The following is a 17588-nucleotide window of genomic DNA, read 5'->3' on the forward strand; positions in this document are numbered from 1 at the left end:
TTTTTAAAAAGCAGATTTTTAAAAACTTTTATTGAATTTATTGGGATGACACTGGTTGTTAAATTTATATAGGTTTCAGGTGTACAATTCTATAATACATCATCTGTATCTTGAATTGTGTGTCCAAGTAAAATAATATTGACATAGAAAATATTCTAGGCTCAGGGAGCACTCATTGGAGTTGGGGAAGATGGCAACAGAGGAGAAGTGCCCGAGGATTGATTAAGGAAGGGAATGTACAGTTTGGGGTTTGGGCGATGTTAAGAGCCAGGTGACAACTTTAGGAGGCTGGGTCCCCTCATACGGAGCACGATGAGTGCTCTTCTTCCTCACTCTCCTTGGGACTCTGAGCTCTTCCTTTTCCTTGCTCACTTTCTTTTCCAAGAGGATAGAGGTTCCCACAAAGAGCTATCTTGATTTCTTCCCAACGCACAGTAGCCTGAAGGAGGTTAGTGTAGGATTGGGGTGTGGGGTCAGCTGTGGAGGAGTTTGGTTGTTTCCCAGCAGAACCTGTTTCTGCCTTCCCCCAGGGCGAGGGCTATCCCTGGCAGGGAATAATCCAAAGGACCACTTCTCTCTCGCTCTGCCCTTACAGGAACGATTCCAGGTGAAGAACCCCCCACATACTTATATCCAGAAACTCCACAGCTTCTTGGACCCCAGTGTAACTCGGAAGGTGAAGTACAAGGCAGGGAGGGCCCATCTTGCTGCCCTCTGTAGTCCTGTGGGGCTTGGGGGCAAACCCTTTGACTTTGGGTCATGTGCTTCTGAGCAATGGGAGTGGGTTTCCGGGTTCTGAGGCCATGGGCCTGGAGTGGCTGGCAAATGATAGAGGGAAGGCCTATAACTTCCCTCTTGTATCCCCTCCCTTTTTTTCTACCCCTTTTATTTCTACTATGGAGTTGGATTGATCAATGACCAAAAATTGCATGTTTACAGAAGTTTAGGAGGAGAGTGCAGGAGTCCACCAAAGTATTGAGGGAGCTGGAGATCTCGCTTCGTACCAACCACATTGGGTGAGTCGGATTTGGTCACCAGAGCCACTCAGGATCTGGTCCTTCTGAGGAGAGTTTGCCTGTTTATCCCCCTGCCAGGGGCAGAGTTGCCCCTTGAATGGCTTTGGTTCCCCAGAGCTTCAGACGGTTCGTTTCTGGCTTTTCTTCTCCTCATCTCTGCCAGCTGCTGCCTGGATGCTGCTGGCAAGCTTGGGGCCCTTCCTGGGGTCCTCAGCCTGTAGCTTTGAGTGGAAAACATTCCCATAGCAGCTGAGACTGGAGTCTGCCTGTGGCCTGGGGCTGGGCCAAGTAAGGTCCAGAGAAGGCTGGGGATGGGGAACATTTTGCATTGGGTAGCTGAGACCTAGTTCTTGGACTATTCTGTACCCAGAAGATTATTTGCTTGATTTTAAGACAATCTTAAAATGAGTAGAACTTTCTTGAAGTATCAGGAAAGAAGATCTAAGGCAGTGGGGGCCAGGAGTTGAATGTCTTCTGTATTAACGGACCCTAGTCCTGTCAACCCACTGACAGTCCCCTAGGATCTGTGTGAGTCTTTTTCTTCAATCTCTGATGGGGAACCAGGACTTGCTGAACAGGCAGAGGGCTAATGTGTGAGGTACAGTGAAAGATGGCTATGTGTCAGTTTTATAAAACCATAACTAGCCAGAGTGTGTATAGTGAAAGTGAGTGAGAGGGAGGGAGGTGGATAGAGAAAGAGAGAGAGAGAGAGAGAGAGAGAGAGAGAGAGAGAGAGAGAGGACGCAAAGGACCATGAAAAACACCTGATAGACAACAGCAGGCAGGGCTGCAATCCTGACCAAGGGCCTGCATGAGTGTTGAGAACTTAGATGAGTGAGAAATCTAGCTGGGGGTAAGGGTGGGGGTCACTGGACAGGTGCCAGCCTCAGGGTCCTGGGTTTCCTGAGAGAAGAGCCAAATGACATCATCTGCCTTCCCTCCTGTCCGAGGCAGCTGCCTACTTGTCTACCCCAGGCTGAGCCCGACCAGGGCTCTGGTAGAGGCTATACCTGCATGTAGCCAGCTGCTGCTGCAGTCAGAGAGGAAATGGCACTGGAGAGAACAGGAAGGGGACAGTTCCTGGCCTCAGTAGTTATGCTCAAGGGCCAAAGTTGGCTTCCATATTTCATCTGTGAACCAGACATTGAAAGCTGAACCGCAAGGAATGTACCCAGGAGGTTTCAATGTAATGAAACCTCCACCTTTATTTGGTGACTCCTCAGAGAAGGAAAGACTGGCAGAGCCTCCTCAGCTGCCCAGCATGTGAGGGCAAGAGTAAAGCAGATGGCAGCCCAGAACACTACCTACCACTCTGCACTTCAAGGGCCTTTCCTCCCTTCTCCCTTCCCTCCCTCTCAGGCCCTTCTGTCTTTTGTATCAAGTCTTGCTGCATGATGATGGGGGTCTGCTTTTCTCCAGAGGGTCACAGAGCAGTGTGTGACAGTCCCTTCTGCCCTCCCCTTCTACCTGGCGCCTGCCCCTCTGGCCGCTGGCCAGGAAGTGGGGCCAGAGCAGCATGGTTCCCAGGCCGGGGCCTCTTGGCAGTTGGCACACAACTTAGAGGTCTGGACCTGGTCTTTGGTTCCCAGGGAACAGCTTAGTGTCTGGCATTTTAGGAGCTCCTGTCATCTGAACCGGCTTCTCCTGGTAGAGTCATACGGAGGGCCAGGATCCTTCCGAGATTTCTGGGCAGGCAGACTGTCCGGCTGTCTGGCTACGGGTGGATGCTCCTGGGTGGTGGGAGCCCAGGGAAAGGTAGGGAGAGGAGAATCCTGCTTTGGCCTGTGGAAGCTGGGTGGGAACCCAGACCTTGGAGCAGGGAGCTGGGAAGTAGGATTCCAGAGCCTCTGCAGCTCCTCCTCTCCCTACTTTGTATTGGTTCTCAGCCTTGCCTACGTGCCCTTTAACCTCTCCTCAAAGTGTCAAGATCCCGAAAATAGCAGTGTAGACTCAGACAGGAAATGAGAAGGGGGTGGGGAGTGGAGAGCAGACAGACAGGAAACGGGAGGCCTGTCGGCCCCCAGAGAGGAAGCTAACTTCAGGCAGCTCCGGTGTCAGTCAGCCCCAGCCGGAGCCTGCTGCCAGATCTCAGCTGGGCTTGGTGCTCCGGCCCAGCCTCTCTGTAGCTCGGAGTGGGGCTGGCAAACATGGCGCTGGTTTCCAGCTGTGTGTGGGAGAGAAGTGTCCCTGCAGGCTGTTGGGCATAGCTGGCCTTTAAAGACCTCAGGACATTCCGAGGGAACAGAGCACTGAGGACAGTCACGGTTTCAGCCTGAGCTTTATGTCCTCTGCTCTCAATGAACCTGTAACAGTCTTCCTAGGGCGCACTGTACACTTCCCTTTCAGGGCTATCTCAACCCAAAGGCCTGGGGCGGAATGGTGGAACTGCCTGGTCTGCTGTTGTCTTTAGGGAGCCTTGTCTACCCTCCTGCCTCCCTGGATGACGGGGCCCAACTCCTCAGTCTGGCTCTGAGTGGTCATAGCCATTCTGTAGTTACTTGAGTTCCTATTTCCCCGTCCTTTTTCCCCGTCCTTTTCCCGTTCTGCCAAACACAGAACTCCCACCTATCCCTCTTTGCTCACTACTTCCTAAAATACCTTTCCTTGAACTTGGGGCCCCTGAGAGCCCCTAGGCTCCATGTGCCTCTGTTCCACAGCTCCCTTTGACGCTTCTTGCTGGTCTTTTGACTGAAACTTTGGTCAAGTTGGGGACCTGCTGGTCTCTGTCAGGCACGGCTCTGTGCAAGGGCTGCAGTAAATGCTCTTGATAATCCCCCAATTCTTCCAACAAACATCATGCAAAGACAGCGTGCTCAGCCTTGTGCTAGACACCAGGGTCACAGAAAGTGAATGAGCCGGGACCTAGGCCTTTGAGGGGCCCCCTGAAACCTTATTTGGCTGATGTGGTATCAGAAAGCTTGTACCTTTTCCATCCCTGGCTTCCTGGCCTAGGGGAGGTCCTGGCCGGTGACATGGCCATGGGTGAGTCTGCCATGGGTTTTGATCTTCAAAATTTTTCCAGCCTAGTGCTAAGTTTTGGGGGTTCCTAGAGGGTGTTGTTGGATCAGAGGTCCCTCTCTCTCCTCCCCCTCACCCCACTCTGTTTTCTTTATCTGTAGGTGGGTGCGGGAGTTTTTGAATGATGAAAACAAAGGTCTGGATGTGCTGGTGGATTACCTGTCCTTTGCCCAATGTTCTGTCATGTGAGTACCACCCTGGGACTGGGGCTGGGACCAGTGAGGGAGGACAGAGGACACAGTCCCATTCTGGTTGAAAAAAGAAGGTGAGATTGCAATAGTGAAGATGGGAATAGGGATCCCAGGCCAGAAGGGAGGAGCTGAGAGAGCAGTGGGCGAGGGGACGGGCAGCCAAGTGAAGAATGCCAGGTGGCTGGAGGAGAAGGTGCATTTGGGGGGCAGGAGAAGAGAGATGTGGGAAGGGATCTCAGAATCGGAACCTAGAGGCTCCAGACTCCAGGCTAGGAGCAGTCCAAGGGAATGTCCTGGCTTCTGGGAGAGATTCCCTGTTGTTCATTTGATTTTGGAAAGCAAGTCTTCAAGAAGCTTCTTTGGATCTCCAGTTGTGACAGGGTTACTCTGAGTCACTCCAGGAGCAGTGAGCATGACTTTTGACCCAGACTGAAAATGAGACATTCAAGAGCCTTTTTCAAGCAGGTTGGGAGCTTGGAGGCAGCCAGAAGCGAATTAACACAGATGAGAAGGCAGTGGAAGGAGCGAGGGGCTCTCAGGGAAGACAGAGAAGGGATGGATCTTTGTTGTTTCCCATCTGTCTGATCTCAGACAAGTGTGTGTCCTCTTATATCAGAGGGGATCCACCATCCGGGGTTCTAGGCCTAGATGATAATGTGTGTGAAGCACTTTGCAGTCTTTGAAGCATAAGCCTATACTGTGCAGCCACTTTATTGTTAATTGTCAATATTCAAGTTTGTGTGCTCTACCATAGTGACCTGAATATATGGAAAGAGGGATTATGGTGATCATTTACCAGAGGACGAACACATTCAAACTTATACTCGAGACTTAAGTCAGCCCTAGGGTGACCAATTGGCCTGGTTTGTCTATGACTTTCCCCAGTTTTAATCCTGAAAGTCCCACGTCCTGGGGAATTCCTTAGTCCCAGGACTCAGCCCTAGCCTCCACTTTCACTTTCTTGCTACTGTCCTTGCCCCCTGGCTGTTCTTTGTCCAGCAGGTCTTATCTCGTCTCCTTAGGGTTTCAAACTAATGCCTTTCCTAGGTTTGGCCTTTGTTGTCTTTTCTAGGTCATCTCTGTTAGAGCCAAGAGTGGCCCACTCCCCATTCCCATCCTTGCAGAAGTGCCTCACGAGCCTCCTCTCCCTTTAAAAACCACTCTTTTTATAGAAAGAAATGAAAAACATTTGCTGAAGTGATTTTTTAAAAATTCAAAACTTTAAAAGTGAAAGGATATAGGTCATTTTTCCAAATAAGTCTGTCTTCTTTGAAAAGCAAACAAATCCCAGCTAAACCAAAATACACTGGGACCTCAGGACTGTATGGTCCACAGCACTGCCTCTGACTCTGTATTTGAAAGAAAGACTTAGGGCGGGCGTGGGTATGGGATGGAGGAGAGAATGTGTGTGTTTGGGAAGGGTTGAGAGGAAAGGGTAAAGCCAAATAGAGTTTGCGTGAAGGCATTTTTTGTAAACAGTACATACCAGTGTAGGAAATACTACCAGTAATGGAGAGAAGCCACGGGCAAGCTGTTTCCCTGTCAATGAGACTCCTCTACTTGAGCCCCATTAAACATCTCGGTTGGGCAGGACTCTGAGGCCACTCCTGCTTCCTTTGGAACATTCAGGCATCTGCAAATGTCACTTCCTACTTCAGAAACCCTTGGCCTCTGTGCCTTTGACCCCCAGGCTATGCATGTCTGAGCAGAAGGCTCCTTGGGGAAGAGCCTATAGGAGATGCCGGCTTAGTCCTTAGTGACCCGCAGGGGAACAGGACAGGAAAGAGGCATGAGCTTGCTTCTCAGAGGGCATTTACCCAGATGTGGGGATATGTAAGGGAGAAGGCTCTGTGGCTTGGTGATCTCAAATTGTCCTCCTTGCCCTGGCCACACACCCCAGCTGCTGAAACATCTGGTCCCAGAAACATGAAGTAACAAACAGAGAAACCATCCCAACTCCTGTAAGGGATGAACTACGGATGCCAGGCCACACCCTGGACTTGTGTGATTCCTTTCCCCAGGGAAGCTGAGGCCCAAGGAGCCTCTAGACCAGAAAAGCCTAAAAGCCTCATGTTAGAACCACAGAAAGCCAGTCATTCGAATCCAGTGATAGTGTGGGACCATGATCTCCTCCTGAAACAAAGGCTGTCCCTCTCGGAGTTTGCTGGGACCCCTGTTTTCTTTATTCTGACCCACCCTCAATCTCAACCCAGAAACAGTGGGGCTCCCTCAGGGCACTCGGGCTCCTTTGGCCACTGCCATTTGCCCACTAACAAGACCTGCAGTTGGCGTGTTCCTGTAGTTGGCAGGTTCTACATGGGGGGCCCCAGCTTCTCTGAGATGTCCCATCTGAGGCTGAGAGTGCAGCAAGTATCCAGCTCCCCACATCCCTTTGGGCCCATGGGAAGGCCACTCCTTGAGTCGCCTGGCCAGTGGGCGCAGCACTGGCCTCCGTCAGCATTGCTGTCTCCCCAGACCCCCTCCTGGTTGCTTCCTGTGCCCGCTCTGCCCTTGTCCTATGTTGTTGGCTCTCCCAACCAGGGTTGGGTCTCTGTTGCCCAATTCCACTTTCTCCTCTGATGCTCTTGCTTATTGTTGCCCTAGAAGTCTACAGGGCAGGGGTGGGCTTGCCAGGGGTCTTGGCACTGAATTTCTCCTGTATGTGCGCATGTGTCCTTTCCTGCTCCAGGTTTGACTTTGAGGGTCTGGAGAGTGGTGACGACGGTGCATTTGACAAGCTCCGGTCCTGGAGCAGGTCCATTGAGGACCTGCAGCCACCCAGCGCCCTGTCAGCCCCCTTCACCAACAGCCTCGCTCGCTCTGCGCGCCAGTCTGTGCTCCGGTATGTGTGCTCTTGCTCTGCCCGCCTGCCTCCCCCAGCCCCAGTCCAGGTCCTGGTAACAGCGGTGAGTGCTCATGCGCCTCCCTCCACTCTTGCTTCCAGGCTCAGCTCTCTTGCCTCTGCCTGCCAGTCTGTCTCTGGTCTGTCCTCTTTGTCTCCTTGACTCTGCCCAGCGATCTGTCCTGGGTAAGTATATTGCCCTCAGCTGTGCCCACCCCATCTGGGGTTCCTCCTCACCCCTTCTCTGGGGGCTCCTCCATTCCTCATTCTCGCTTTGCCATTCCTCCCAGTCTCTCAGGCAGGGCTGTACTCACCCAGCTCCCTCACCTTCACCAGGTGCTCCAGCTCCTGCCCTCCTGTTGGTTTCCCTCTGGCTCTGCTCTCTGCTCTATCAGCTGCTCAGAGACCAGCTTCCACCCAGCCTGCCTCCTGCTCACCCTCCCTTCACGTCTTCCTTTAGGCCTATTTTCTCCAAGGCTCCCAGATATTCATTTGTCTGCAGTATCTTAAGAGCTGTCCTACCTGGAGGCAGGTGGAGGGACCTGATGACTTGTCCGAGCCCCGCCCACCTAGGGAGGCTTTCCTTTAGGTCCTGTGGCCCTTTCTGTGGTCTCTCTTTCATGCCATACTCTCTTCTCCTGTCTCCTTTGGGTTTTGCACTCTGACACTGCTCATCACTCCAGTCATGCATGAGCAGATACCATTTGTGCTTCCTCTTTCTTCATGAGACATCATTATGGGGAGGGGAGGATGCAAAGTCAGATGTAGCCCCAGGTACTCCTAAAGCCTTTGGGGTCTGTGCTGCCTTTTCTGGGACATAGAAGTGGGATGGGAGCCAAGTGCTCCTGCCCCAGGGAATGTGTGGAAGATACAGCGACTGGAAGGAGGAGGAGGAAAGGCTCAAATGAACATCTTCCTGGACCCCTCGAGGACTAGGAAGGCATACACACCTACTGTTGTATTTTGAAGGACCTCTGGGCTTAGGAGGTTTGGGCACTAATTATATAGCAGGGTCCTGGATAGTTCCTGATGAAGGCCTGCTCTAGGGAGGTGACACAACTGAGCGCCCTGCCCCTGCCCCCTCTCTCTCTGGGCTGGTGGTGCAAGGTCCTCTTTCCCCCTCTTCTGCTGCTGCTGAGGGACAGCCTGCTGTCTGGATGCTGGTGAGCACTCCTAGACCTCTCGCCAACAGCCACCTCTCCCCCAGGTACAGCACTCTTCCTGGGCGCAGGGCCCTGAAGAACTCCCGCCTGGTGAGCCAGAAGGATGATGTCCATGTCTGCATCCTTTGTCTCAGAGCCATCATGAACTATCAGGTAAGGGGGCAGCACCACAGGGCTCAGCCTCTTCTGCCTCACCTCCCAAACCAGGAGAGCTATGAGGGCGCCAGCTTTAAAAGAAGTTTGCTGGTGGGCCTACAGTCAAGTCAAGGATCTGCCTTCCCCACCATCAAGGACTCTTCTCCTTCTGCTTTTTCTTTTTGCTACAGTACGGATTCAACCTGGTCATGTCCCACCCCCATGCTGTCAACGAGATTGCGCTCAGTCTCAACAACAAGAATCCAAGGTGAGCTTTTCCCTCCCCTTTTCTCCTCACTCTGCACAGGACTCTGGAGTTCTGGGCGCCACCTGTCCCTGGCCGTGGAGTCCTGTGGCCTCTGCTGGAGAGCAGTGTCCCTGGCTTCCCTGTGGTCTGCACAGCTTAGTGAGGGAGCAGCCTGCCTTCTGCCTTCTTTCTCGTACCCAGCCTCTCCCCTCACCAGTGATGCTGGCTCCACTCTCTGAAAGGACTCGCCAGTTGTGCAGTTGAGCTGTGTGGTGGCCATAATGGGGAGCTAAGGTGTTAATCCTCCTTCTTTGCCCTTCAGGACCAAAGCCCTTGTCTTGGAGCTCCTAGCAGCCGTGTGTTTGGTGCGGGGAGGACACGAAATCATTCTTGCTGCCTTTGACAACTTCAAAGAGGTAAGTCTTCTGCCCTAGCCGGTTTGGCTCAGTGGATAGAGTGTTGGCCCATGGACTGAAGGGTCCCGGGTTTGATTCCAGTCAAGGGCATGTACCTAGGTTGCAGACCTGATCCCTGGCCCTGGTCAGGGCATGTGCAGGAGGCAACTGATATATATGTCTCTCACATCAATGTTTCTCTCTGTCCCCCTTCCTTCCACTCTCTCTAAAAATCAATGGAAAAATATCCTCAGGTGAGGATTAACAAAACAAACAAAAAACACCAAGAGGTCAGTCAGTCTTGTGTGTGTGTGTGTGTGTGTGTGTGTGTGTGTGTGTGTGTGTGTGTATTTGGCAGGAGGAGGCGGGAGTAAGGTAGGTAAGCCGCCTTTCCTGCAATCTTACACATCCCAGTGATTCCATCATTTTAGCATCCCACTGCTTACCTAAGTAGCCTGTCAACTTCTTCCCCTCCCCCCTCTAAATCCAGAATTTCAGTCTTATCAGATTGTGTGTCAGGGAAGTTATGAATCGGCCAGCTAAGGATGCCCTCAGAGAGCTGAGGCCTCTAGTCCAGTGGTCCTGGTCTGGCCATGCATCAGAATGCCCGGAGAGCTTGTTAAGCAAACAGACTGCGAGAGGCCTGGGTATCTGTGCTTTAACAGGCTCCCCAGGTGTTCTGAGGCAGCGGACCCACTGATTGAGCCCAAGGCAGCTATCTGTGCAGTGAGAGGAGAAGGCAGGCCAGGATCCTCCTGGGTTGGTGGCTGATATTGGTGAGGAGGTAGGGAGCTTCTTCTTAGAATTTCCCCAGCTCTGGGCCTGGCTCTGAAACCTCTATCTGCTTGAACATAGGATTCCTCAACATCCAGCTGCAGCTGCTGGCCCACCCCTCCCCTCTCCTCTGTACACTGCTTCCGTAGCATCCATTGTTCAGCCAGGAAATGGCTCTTCCTCCTTGAAGCCAGAGCTCAGCGGAGTCTCAGGACCCTCTCAGCACAGGGGCTTTCCTGCCTCCTGGCCTCTCTTCTGCATCCCCACTAGGACCTCAGCCCCTGCCTCAGCCAGGGCCTCCAACCTTCCTCCTTGCTCTCTCCTTCCTTCAGTAACTTGGCCACAGCAAACCCCTGTTTCTTGTAGGCCTACTCCCAGAGGCTCCTAAAGCTCAAACTAAGGCACAGGCTTTATTGAACTCCAGGAGGGAACCAGGGCAGTTGCCAGGTCCCAGGCTTTCTTCTGTCATGTCCCGAATGGCTCATTGCAGAGAGAGAATTGTGGTTAAACTTGGTCTGAATCAGTCCTCTGGCCATGGTGTACCTGGGAGCCAGGGCTCAGGGGTGTGGGCTCTGCCTGGGGCAGGTCCTTTCACTGAGAAGTTCAATTGTTCAGGTATGCAAGGAGCTGCACCGCTTTGAGAAGCTGATGGAGTACTTCCGGAATGAGGACAGCAACATCGACTTCATGGTGAGGAACTGGGCCCAGCAGGGCGGCGTGCTCCTGAGAACAGGGGCCAGGCTGACAGTGGATTTTGGTCTGACTGTAGAACCTAGAAGGATTCTCTCTACTCATTAAATGCTCCTTATCCACTGGCCCACCCCAGAGAGCTTTTAGAAACTGTAAGACAATGTCATTTGGGCATCCTGGGTCTGCCTTCCTTTCCCCTTTTGATGGCCTTATCATCCCTGGTTGGGACCCTCTTTGAGCTGCTTTCCCTTTCCCAGACTCTTCTCCCAGCTTCTCTGCTCTTGTGTAGGATTTTCAGCTAAGCAGGGACACCTCAAGGAGTACCTGCTGATGTGCAGAGGAAATCAGAGCGGTGCTTTAGTGACATCTATTTCTCATGTGATTGATTACTTACCTTAATACTCTGAATGCTAGGTTTGATTTTTTTTTAAGTTAAAATGCTCTTTTGCTCCCAGAAAGATGTAACTTTTTTATTCACTGCTTTTGATTATCCACCTGCCGATGCTGGTTCTAACAGCCGCCCACCCTCCCTTTCTCTTGGTCTCTCCCCATTGGTCTCTTCCCTGTCTCTGCCCATTGGGGCCGCTTCTCCCCAGGTGGCCTGCATGCAGTTTATCAACATTGTGGTGCACTCAGTGGAGGATATGAACTTCCGGGTCCACCTGCAGTATGAGTTTACTAAGCTGGGGCTGGAGGAGTTCCTGCAGGTGAGCCGGGCTGAATCCTCACAGGGTGAGGAGCTTTGGGGCAAAGGACCAGCTGAGCCATATCACAAAGGGTTTTTGGGGTTTTTTTACAAGAGCCTAGTCATGGATGCTCCCAGTACCCTGCCTGTCTTCTATGGCATGGGACTCAGACCTGCCCTCAGAGGGCGTCCCAATCAGGCAGCTCCCTGGGGCGAGAATCTGGCATTGCCGCAGTACGAATTCCCTGGGTCTTGAGCTTTAGGAAGCAGCCAAGGAGGGTGGTGAGGACTAAGTCTTTCTCAGGAGGCTCCTCCAACCATGACGCCCTCTGCTCTCCCTAGAAGTCAAGGCACACAGAGAGCGAGAAGCTGCAGGTGCAGATCCAGGCGTACCTGGAGAATGTGTTTGACGTGGGGGGTTTGTTGGAGGATGCCGAGACCAAGAACGTGGCCCTGGAGAAGGTGGAGGAGCTGGAGGAGCACGTGTCGCACGTAGGTGGTGGGTCCTTCTCTGCTCCAGAACCACTGTTGGCGGTGGGGGGATCCTGAGCTGACCCACCTGCCTCTAGATTGGGCACCACCGGGCTCTTTAGAGCATGCCTCAGACCATCCAGAGATTGAAACACACACTGACCTCTGTGAGGTGGTCTCTATCTCAAGAGACTCTGATATGGCCATTTGCCTTATACTGTTTCACGTGGTCTCAGACCCTGGGCCCATCGGAGCAAAAATGTAGGGGACTTGCCAGGCCAACCTGCCTTGGGGCCCAGGTCCTGACTGGGGTTCAAGCTGTGCTGAGTGCCCAGGCTTTAGGGCCAGCCCCAAACCTGCCCTTCCTGTCCTGCAGCTCACAGAGAAGCTTCTGGACCTAGAGAACGAGAACATGATGCGGGTGGCGGAGCTGGAGAAGCAGCTGCTGCAGCGGGAAAAGGAACTTGAGAGCATCAAGGTGCCAGCAACCAGGGAGGGAGGCCTGACTGCTGCTGGGTGCCAGGGCCTGAGGGTTGTTTCTCTTTTTCTGAGTCATGTCAAGTCTTTTAGAGTCCAGCTCTTGATTCATGACCTTGAGGCACGCAGATGCAAGTGGGCTGATGATTTCACCCCATATTTTGGTTGGAGAGACAAGCTGAAGCCAGAGTGGGCTAGACATGCACAGAAGAAGGTGGGAGTGTATGGGGTACCCAGGGGCACCTCTGGGGTCCAGCCCTCCTCCTACGAGCCGTCCTGCTGCACCTCCCGGCTTCCCCAGCCCTGCGTCATGAGCAGGCTCAGAGTAGCCCAGTCCTTGGGGCTGTTATTAGGAGGCCCACCAGCAGGAGCTCCTCATATTTCAGTGTCTTCTCTGTCCCCTGAGCTAATTTTTTGTTGGTTATAAAATTATGCCTCAACCGATCTTTTCTTCCGAAGGAATACAGCTAGACTGGCTCTGTCGAGCTCAGTATACTAGTGTATCTGCTGCGCCCCTGCCAGGAGTCTGAAGCACTGCATCAGGAGTATGGAGGATCCCGAAATGGCTAAGGCAGGGTCTTGTCTGTAGGGGCTCCCAATTGAGCGAGTACACAAGGTCAAATGAAATGGGAGCAGTGGCGCGCACAGAGAGCTGAGAGCCGCATAGCAGGCTGGCAGTAGGTCAGGAAGAGTTGCCCAGGGGCACCTTCTACCTGGGCCTGGAAGGGACCATGAGACTAAGGTGGGAGCGGAAAGGAAGGACACAGCAGGACTCTGTGCTCCTCATTCCAGCTTCCCCTGGTCCCCACCCAGGATTCTAGCAGAAGCAGCGATCCTAGCTGGGAGACCCTTGGACAGGAAGTTGCACTCCTGGGGCAGTGACTGCTGTGCCTTCAGCCCTTTCTTTTCTGAATGGTGCGTCTGCCCAACAGGAGACTTATGAGAACACGAGCCACCAGGTGCACACCCTGCGGCGGCTCATTAAAGAGAAGGAGGAGGCCTTCCAGCGCCGATGCCACTTGGAGCCCAATGCCCGGGACTTAGAGTCAGTGGGCAGCGAGGCCCTGACCCGGGTGGGCCCTGCAGAGCTGAGCGTGGGCATGCCATCCTCTGACCTGGACCTCCTGGCTCCAGCCCCGCCCCCTGAAGAGGCCCTCCCTTTGCCTCCTCCACCTGCTCCTCCCTTGCCCCCTCCACCTCCCCCTTTACCAGGTAAGGAGGACCCTGGGAGTTAGGAGCGGCAGCCTCATTGTGGGGCCAGACCCAAACCCCAGTCAGCAGTGCCTTCCTTAGGGAGAAGCTGGGGACCTGGCTGGAAGGGTGTGGCAGGTGGGAGAGGGCCGAGGGGGTGGTCTAGAATCTGAGGGAGGCTCAAATTACTAGGGAAGTGAAATCTGAGGGTAGACATGGATCTGTTTTAAGGATCATAAAGCTGCTGCTCCCGATTCCTCTGAACATAGTCAAGGAGGGCTCTGATCAAAGCAAGAGAGTGGGCCAGAGATGACCAAGGCCTGCCCAATCAGAGTTAGGACCCCTGGCAGCCACTTGGGCCAAGAGTTCATGCAGCCTCCTTCCCTGAGTCTTTTTTTTTTTTTTTAATATTCACCTGAGAATATGTTTAGAGAGATGGAGAGGGAAAAGGAGAAAGAGAGAAAGAAACATTGATCGGTGGTTGCCTTCCGTATGCACCCTGACCGGGGATCAAACCCACAACCTAGGTATGTGTCCTGTCTGGGAATTGAACCCGTAACCTTTGGTGCAAGAGACGATGCTCCAACCAATTGAGCCACCCGGGCAGGGACCCTGAGAGTCTTTAAGGCCAAGTAGGATGGGGGGGGGGGGGAGACCTCTGAAGAGTCTCTTGGCCCCTGGGCCACTGTACCATTCTTCTTCCCCCAGACAAGTGTCCTCCCGCCCCACCTCTCCCTGGTGCTGCTCCCTCTGTGGTGCTGACAGTAGGCCTGTCAGGTGAGTGTCCCCAGGGCTCTGGCCAGAGCTAATGGGACCAAGGGGCTAGTGGGACACACTCCTTGGCCCCTGCCTCACTGATCCTCCTTTCAAATTAGCCATTCGCATCAAGAAGCCTATCAAGACCAAGTTCCGGCTGCCTGTCTTTAACTGGACAGCACTGAAACCCAACCAGATCAGTGGCACTGTCTTCAGCGAACTTGATGATGAGAAGATCTTGGAGGTAGCTGGGCCTGGGACCCTGAGGGGGGAAGATGGGGGCTGGGGACCAGGTTGCCCTTTTAGCCAGATCTGGCCTTGAGAAAGCCCTCAGACTTAGCCTTCTGTGATCCAGAGCTGAGCTGATGCTTCTGGGAGGGCTGCTAGGGCTCCTCTAGTAGTAGAGGCCACAGCATTTTCCTTCTCGTCAACCTCGGCCAGGACCTGGACCTGGACAAGTTTGAAGAACTGTTCAAGACGAAAGCTCAGGGCCCTGCCCTTGACCTCATCTGCTCTAAGAACAAGACAGCACAAAAGGCTGCCAGCAAGGTGACCCTGTTGGAAGCCAATCGTGCCAAGAACCTGGCCATCACCCTACGCAAGGCTGGCCGCTCAGCTGAGGAGATCTGCAGGGCCATCCACACGTGAGGCTCCCACTGACCTGGCCCTGGTCCCCAGCCCGTTGGAAACCCAGTTCTCCACCTTGGATTCCAGGGCATTGGCAGAATAGCCTCACACCCCTTAATCATCCACTGGCTTGGCCAGAACTTAACTGTATCCATGCTGTGTGCCAGGCATGGTATGAGATGCTGGAAATTCAGTCTAGATCTGCACTCAAGGAACTCTCAGTCTAGTGGGAACAGTCCAGTAATGCTGGGTAATAACCACCAAGCGATGGAGGTACAGGCAGCATTGGGAGAACAGGGAGAGCCAGGTAGCTGAAATGGGTAGTCAGGGAAGACTTCCCAGAGGAGGTGGTGTCTTACCTGCAACCTGAAGGAAGTACTAGTATATGAAATCCAGTACAGGTCCTGGTGAGAGAAGCTTGGTGCCCTGGGTACTGAAAATTGGCCGTGGCCTTGGTGTAAGGAGGGGAGTAGGAGAGACAGGATAGAAAGGCGGGCAAAAGTCTTGCAGGTTGGGCCTCCTAAGCCATGCTCAGGTATTGAGACTTCTCTCTAGGAGCAAAGGGAGGATATTGAAGCAGGGCATCAATGTTTCCTAGGATGGTCCTCTGCTTCTGGCTGTGTCCTCACAAACCTCACCCTCAGTCCTAGGAGCTGGAGAATAAAGGGATGATGCATGATATGGGCAAATGCGAGACCTGAGGGGGTCCCTCCCTCCTACATAGGTATGACCTACAGACACTACCTGTGGACTTCGTGGAGTGCCTGATGCGCTTCCTGCCCACAGAGGCCGAAGTGAAGCTGCTGCGGCAGTACGAACGGGAGCGGCAGCCCTTGGAGGAGCTGGCGGCTGAGGACCGCTTCATGCTGCTCTTCAGCAAGGTGGAACGGCTGACCCAGCGAATGGCAGGCATGGCCTTCCTGGGCAACTTCCAGGACAACCTGCAGATGCTCACACCGGTAGGGCCCCACCCAAGTCACACTCATCTGCTGCCCCCTCTCTACCATCCACCTGCTGGTCACTTCCCTGGCCCTGCCAGTCCTCCCAGCCCCTTGCTGACTTTCCCCATGCCAGCCTGGGATTACTCAGCTCTTCATCTTGCCTTCCAGCAACTCAATGCCATCATTGCAGCCTCTGCCTCTGTCAAGTCCTCACAGAAGCTGAAGCAGATGTTGGAGGTGGGGAGAGGTTGTATATGGGGGTGCTGGTGGGGACCTGGGCCTATATAGCCAAGGAAGGAGCCCTCAGGGCTTGCCGTGACCACCTCCCACTCGTCTTTGGACAGATCATACTTGCACTGGGGAACTACATGAACAGCAGCAAGCGGGGCGCTGTGTATGGCTTCAAGCTCCAGAGCCTGGATCTGGTAAGATGGTGGGGGCAACATGGGGCCAGGAAGCCTGAGGGAAGGCAGCTGTGGAGCCAGGATATTCAGTCCTTTTGCATTACTCCTTCCCCCCATCTCCCAGCTGCTGGACACCAAGTCCACTGACAGGAAGATGACATTGCTGCATTTCATCGCCTTGACGGTGAAGGAGAAATACCCAGACCTGGCCAACTTCTGGCACGAGCTGCACTTTGTGGAGAAGGCTGCAGCAGGTGAGGGGAGCCTGCCCTTGTGTTCAGCTCAGGACAATCCCAGGAAGTTATGAGGAGAGGGAACACTTGGGTCCTTTTGTTTCTGGCTCTTGTTGTCTTTCTGACACTTCAAAGCTTACTGCTTGGGCCATGGGCAGGGCCACCCCAGCGGGAGCCTTCCTGCAGGCACCAGACCCCGGGTGGTCCTATTCACCTGGATGGCTGGGAGCCATCACTCCCAGCTCCTCAGGCTGGCCCCAGGGACTGCAGACTGTTTCTAGGTGAGGTGTGGAAAGAGCTTAGAAACACCATAAAGCCCCTCAGACGTCATTTCTGCCCCACTCATGAAAACTGGTGCAGGCCTGAGGCAGCTCCATTTGGAAGACCGGAAGTCTCTGTGGCTTGCTTTCCTTTGTTACTTTGCTCTTTGGGGTCATGAGTTCCCAGCCTCCATTTTTCTTGCCCCGTGAGAGCCCGGCTAGCTTGGTGTGCCCCTCTCTGTATCCACCCGGGGGGCTCAAGCAGCAGGAGTGTGAGAACCTGAGGGAGCCCATGCTGAGGGGAGGTGGGCATGTCCAGCCCTGGGCTCAGCCTGGGCTCTATGACCACAGTGTCCCTGGAGAATGTGCTGCTAGATGTGAAGGAGCTGGGCCGGGGCATGGAGCTGATTCGGCGCGAGTGTAGTATGCATGACAACAGCGTCCTCCGGAGCTTCCTCAGCACCAATGAAGGCAAATTGGACAAGCTCCAGCGTGATGCCAAGACAGCGGAGGTGAGCAGAGGGTGGAGGCTGGTGGCAGCAACCAGGTTTAAGGCACTGTGCTTCTCTAGGTGGGCTTAGTTTTTCCTTCTTGGATCAAAGAAGTTTTATAAAGTGCTGGCTGGCTGGCTTAACATGGGGGGAAAGGGGCATTGGGGATGGCGGGAAGCTGCCTCTGGTGACGTGCACTCTTAGGAAGCTTTGGGAGCCTGGTTCTTTTCCAGCCCATAGGGGCTGGGTGCTGCTTTCTGTGGGCCCACTGTCCCTGGTGGGAGCCGGCTTCCCTTCGCCAGGCTGACCCATCCTGCCCACCCTTCCCCAGGAGGCCTACAATGCAGTTGTGCGCTACTTCGGTGAGAGTCCCAAGACCACACCTCCTTCTGTATTCTTCCCAGTATTTGTCCGATTCATTCGTTCTTACAAGGTGAGCAGGAGAGAAGCTTTTAAAGAAAAAAGGCTGAGAGAAAACTGATCGGGGGAGAGAGGGTTGGGCTTCAAGTTTGGCCTTTTCCGTCTCTTCCTCTGGGTCCTGGGAGGGAGCGATGGAAGCTGGCCACAGGCCTTAGCTGTGA

General features: G+C 53.7%; 1 protein-coding gene across 5 annotated transcripts in view; it reads left to right on the plus strand.

The window, feature by feature from the left end:
* Positions 1 to 17588, plus strand: part of FMNL3 (formin like 3) — a 61039-nt gene that overhangs the window by 41113 nt on the left and 2338 nt on the right. For 2 of the 5 annotated variants that reach the window (XM_080662815.1, XM_080662816.1), the window contains exons 3-23: positions 596 to 676; positions 940 to 1016; positions 4136 to 4219; positions 6915 to 7067; positions 8275 to 8383; positions 8557 to 8633; positions 8935 to 9028; positions 10397 to 10471; positions 11068 to 11178; positions 11499 to 11648; positions 12004 to 12105; positions 13037 to 13316; positions 14004 to 14072; positions 14171 to 14295; positions 14493 to 14695; positions 15403 to 15637; positions 15788 to 15856; positions 15964 to 16044; positions 16148 to 16277; positions 16868 to 17028; positions 17339 to 17440. In XM_080662815.1, the coding sequence (XP_080518941.1) occupies positions 596 to 676; positions 940 to 1016; positions 4136 to 4219; positions 6915 to 7067; positions 8275 to 8383; positions 8557 to 8633; positions 8935 to 9028; positions 10397 to 10471; positions 11068 to 11178; positions 11499 to 11648; positions 12004 to 12105; positions 13037 to 13316; positions 14004 to 14072; positions 14171 to 14295; positions 14493 to 14695; positions 15403 to 15637; positions 15788 to 15856; positions 15964 to 16044; positions 16148 to 16277; positions 16868 to 17028; positions 17339 to 17440 (2568 nt within the window). The remainder of the gene's footprint in view (positions 1 to 595; positions 677 to 939; positions 1017 to 4135; positions 4220 to 6914; positions 7068 to 8274; positions 8384 to 8556; positions 8634 to 8934; positions 9029 to 10396; positions 10472 to 11067; positions 11179 to 11498; positions 11649 to 12003; positions 12106 to 13036; positions 13317 to 14003; positions 14073 to 14170; positions 14296 to 14492; positions 14696 to 15402; positions 15638 to 15787; positions 15857 to 15963; positions 16045 to 16147; positions 16278 to 16867; positions 17029 to 17338; positions 17441 to 17588) is intronic. The other 3 variants (XM_080662817.1, XM_080662818.1, XM_080662819.1) reach the window with 2 other exon arrangements.

This window comes from Plecotus auritus, assembly GCF_963455305.1.
Source record: "Plecotus auritus genome assembly, chromosome: 3".
Taxonomy (NCBI): Eukaryota; Metazoa; Chordata; class Mammalia; order Chiroptera; family Vespertilionidae; genus Plecotus; species Plecotus auritus.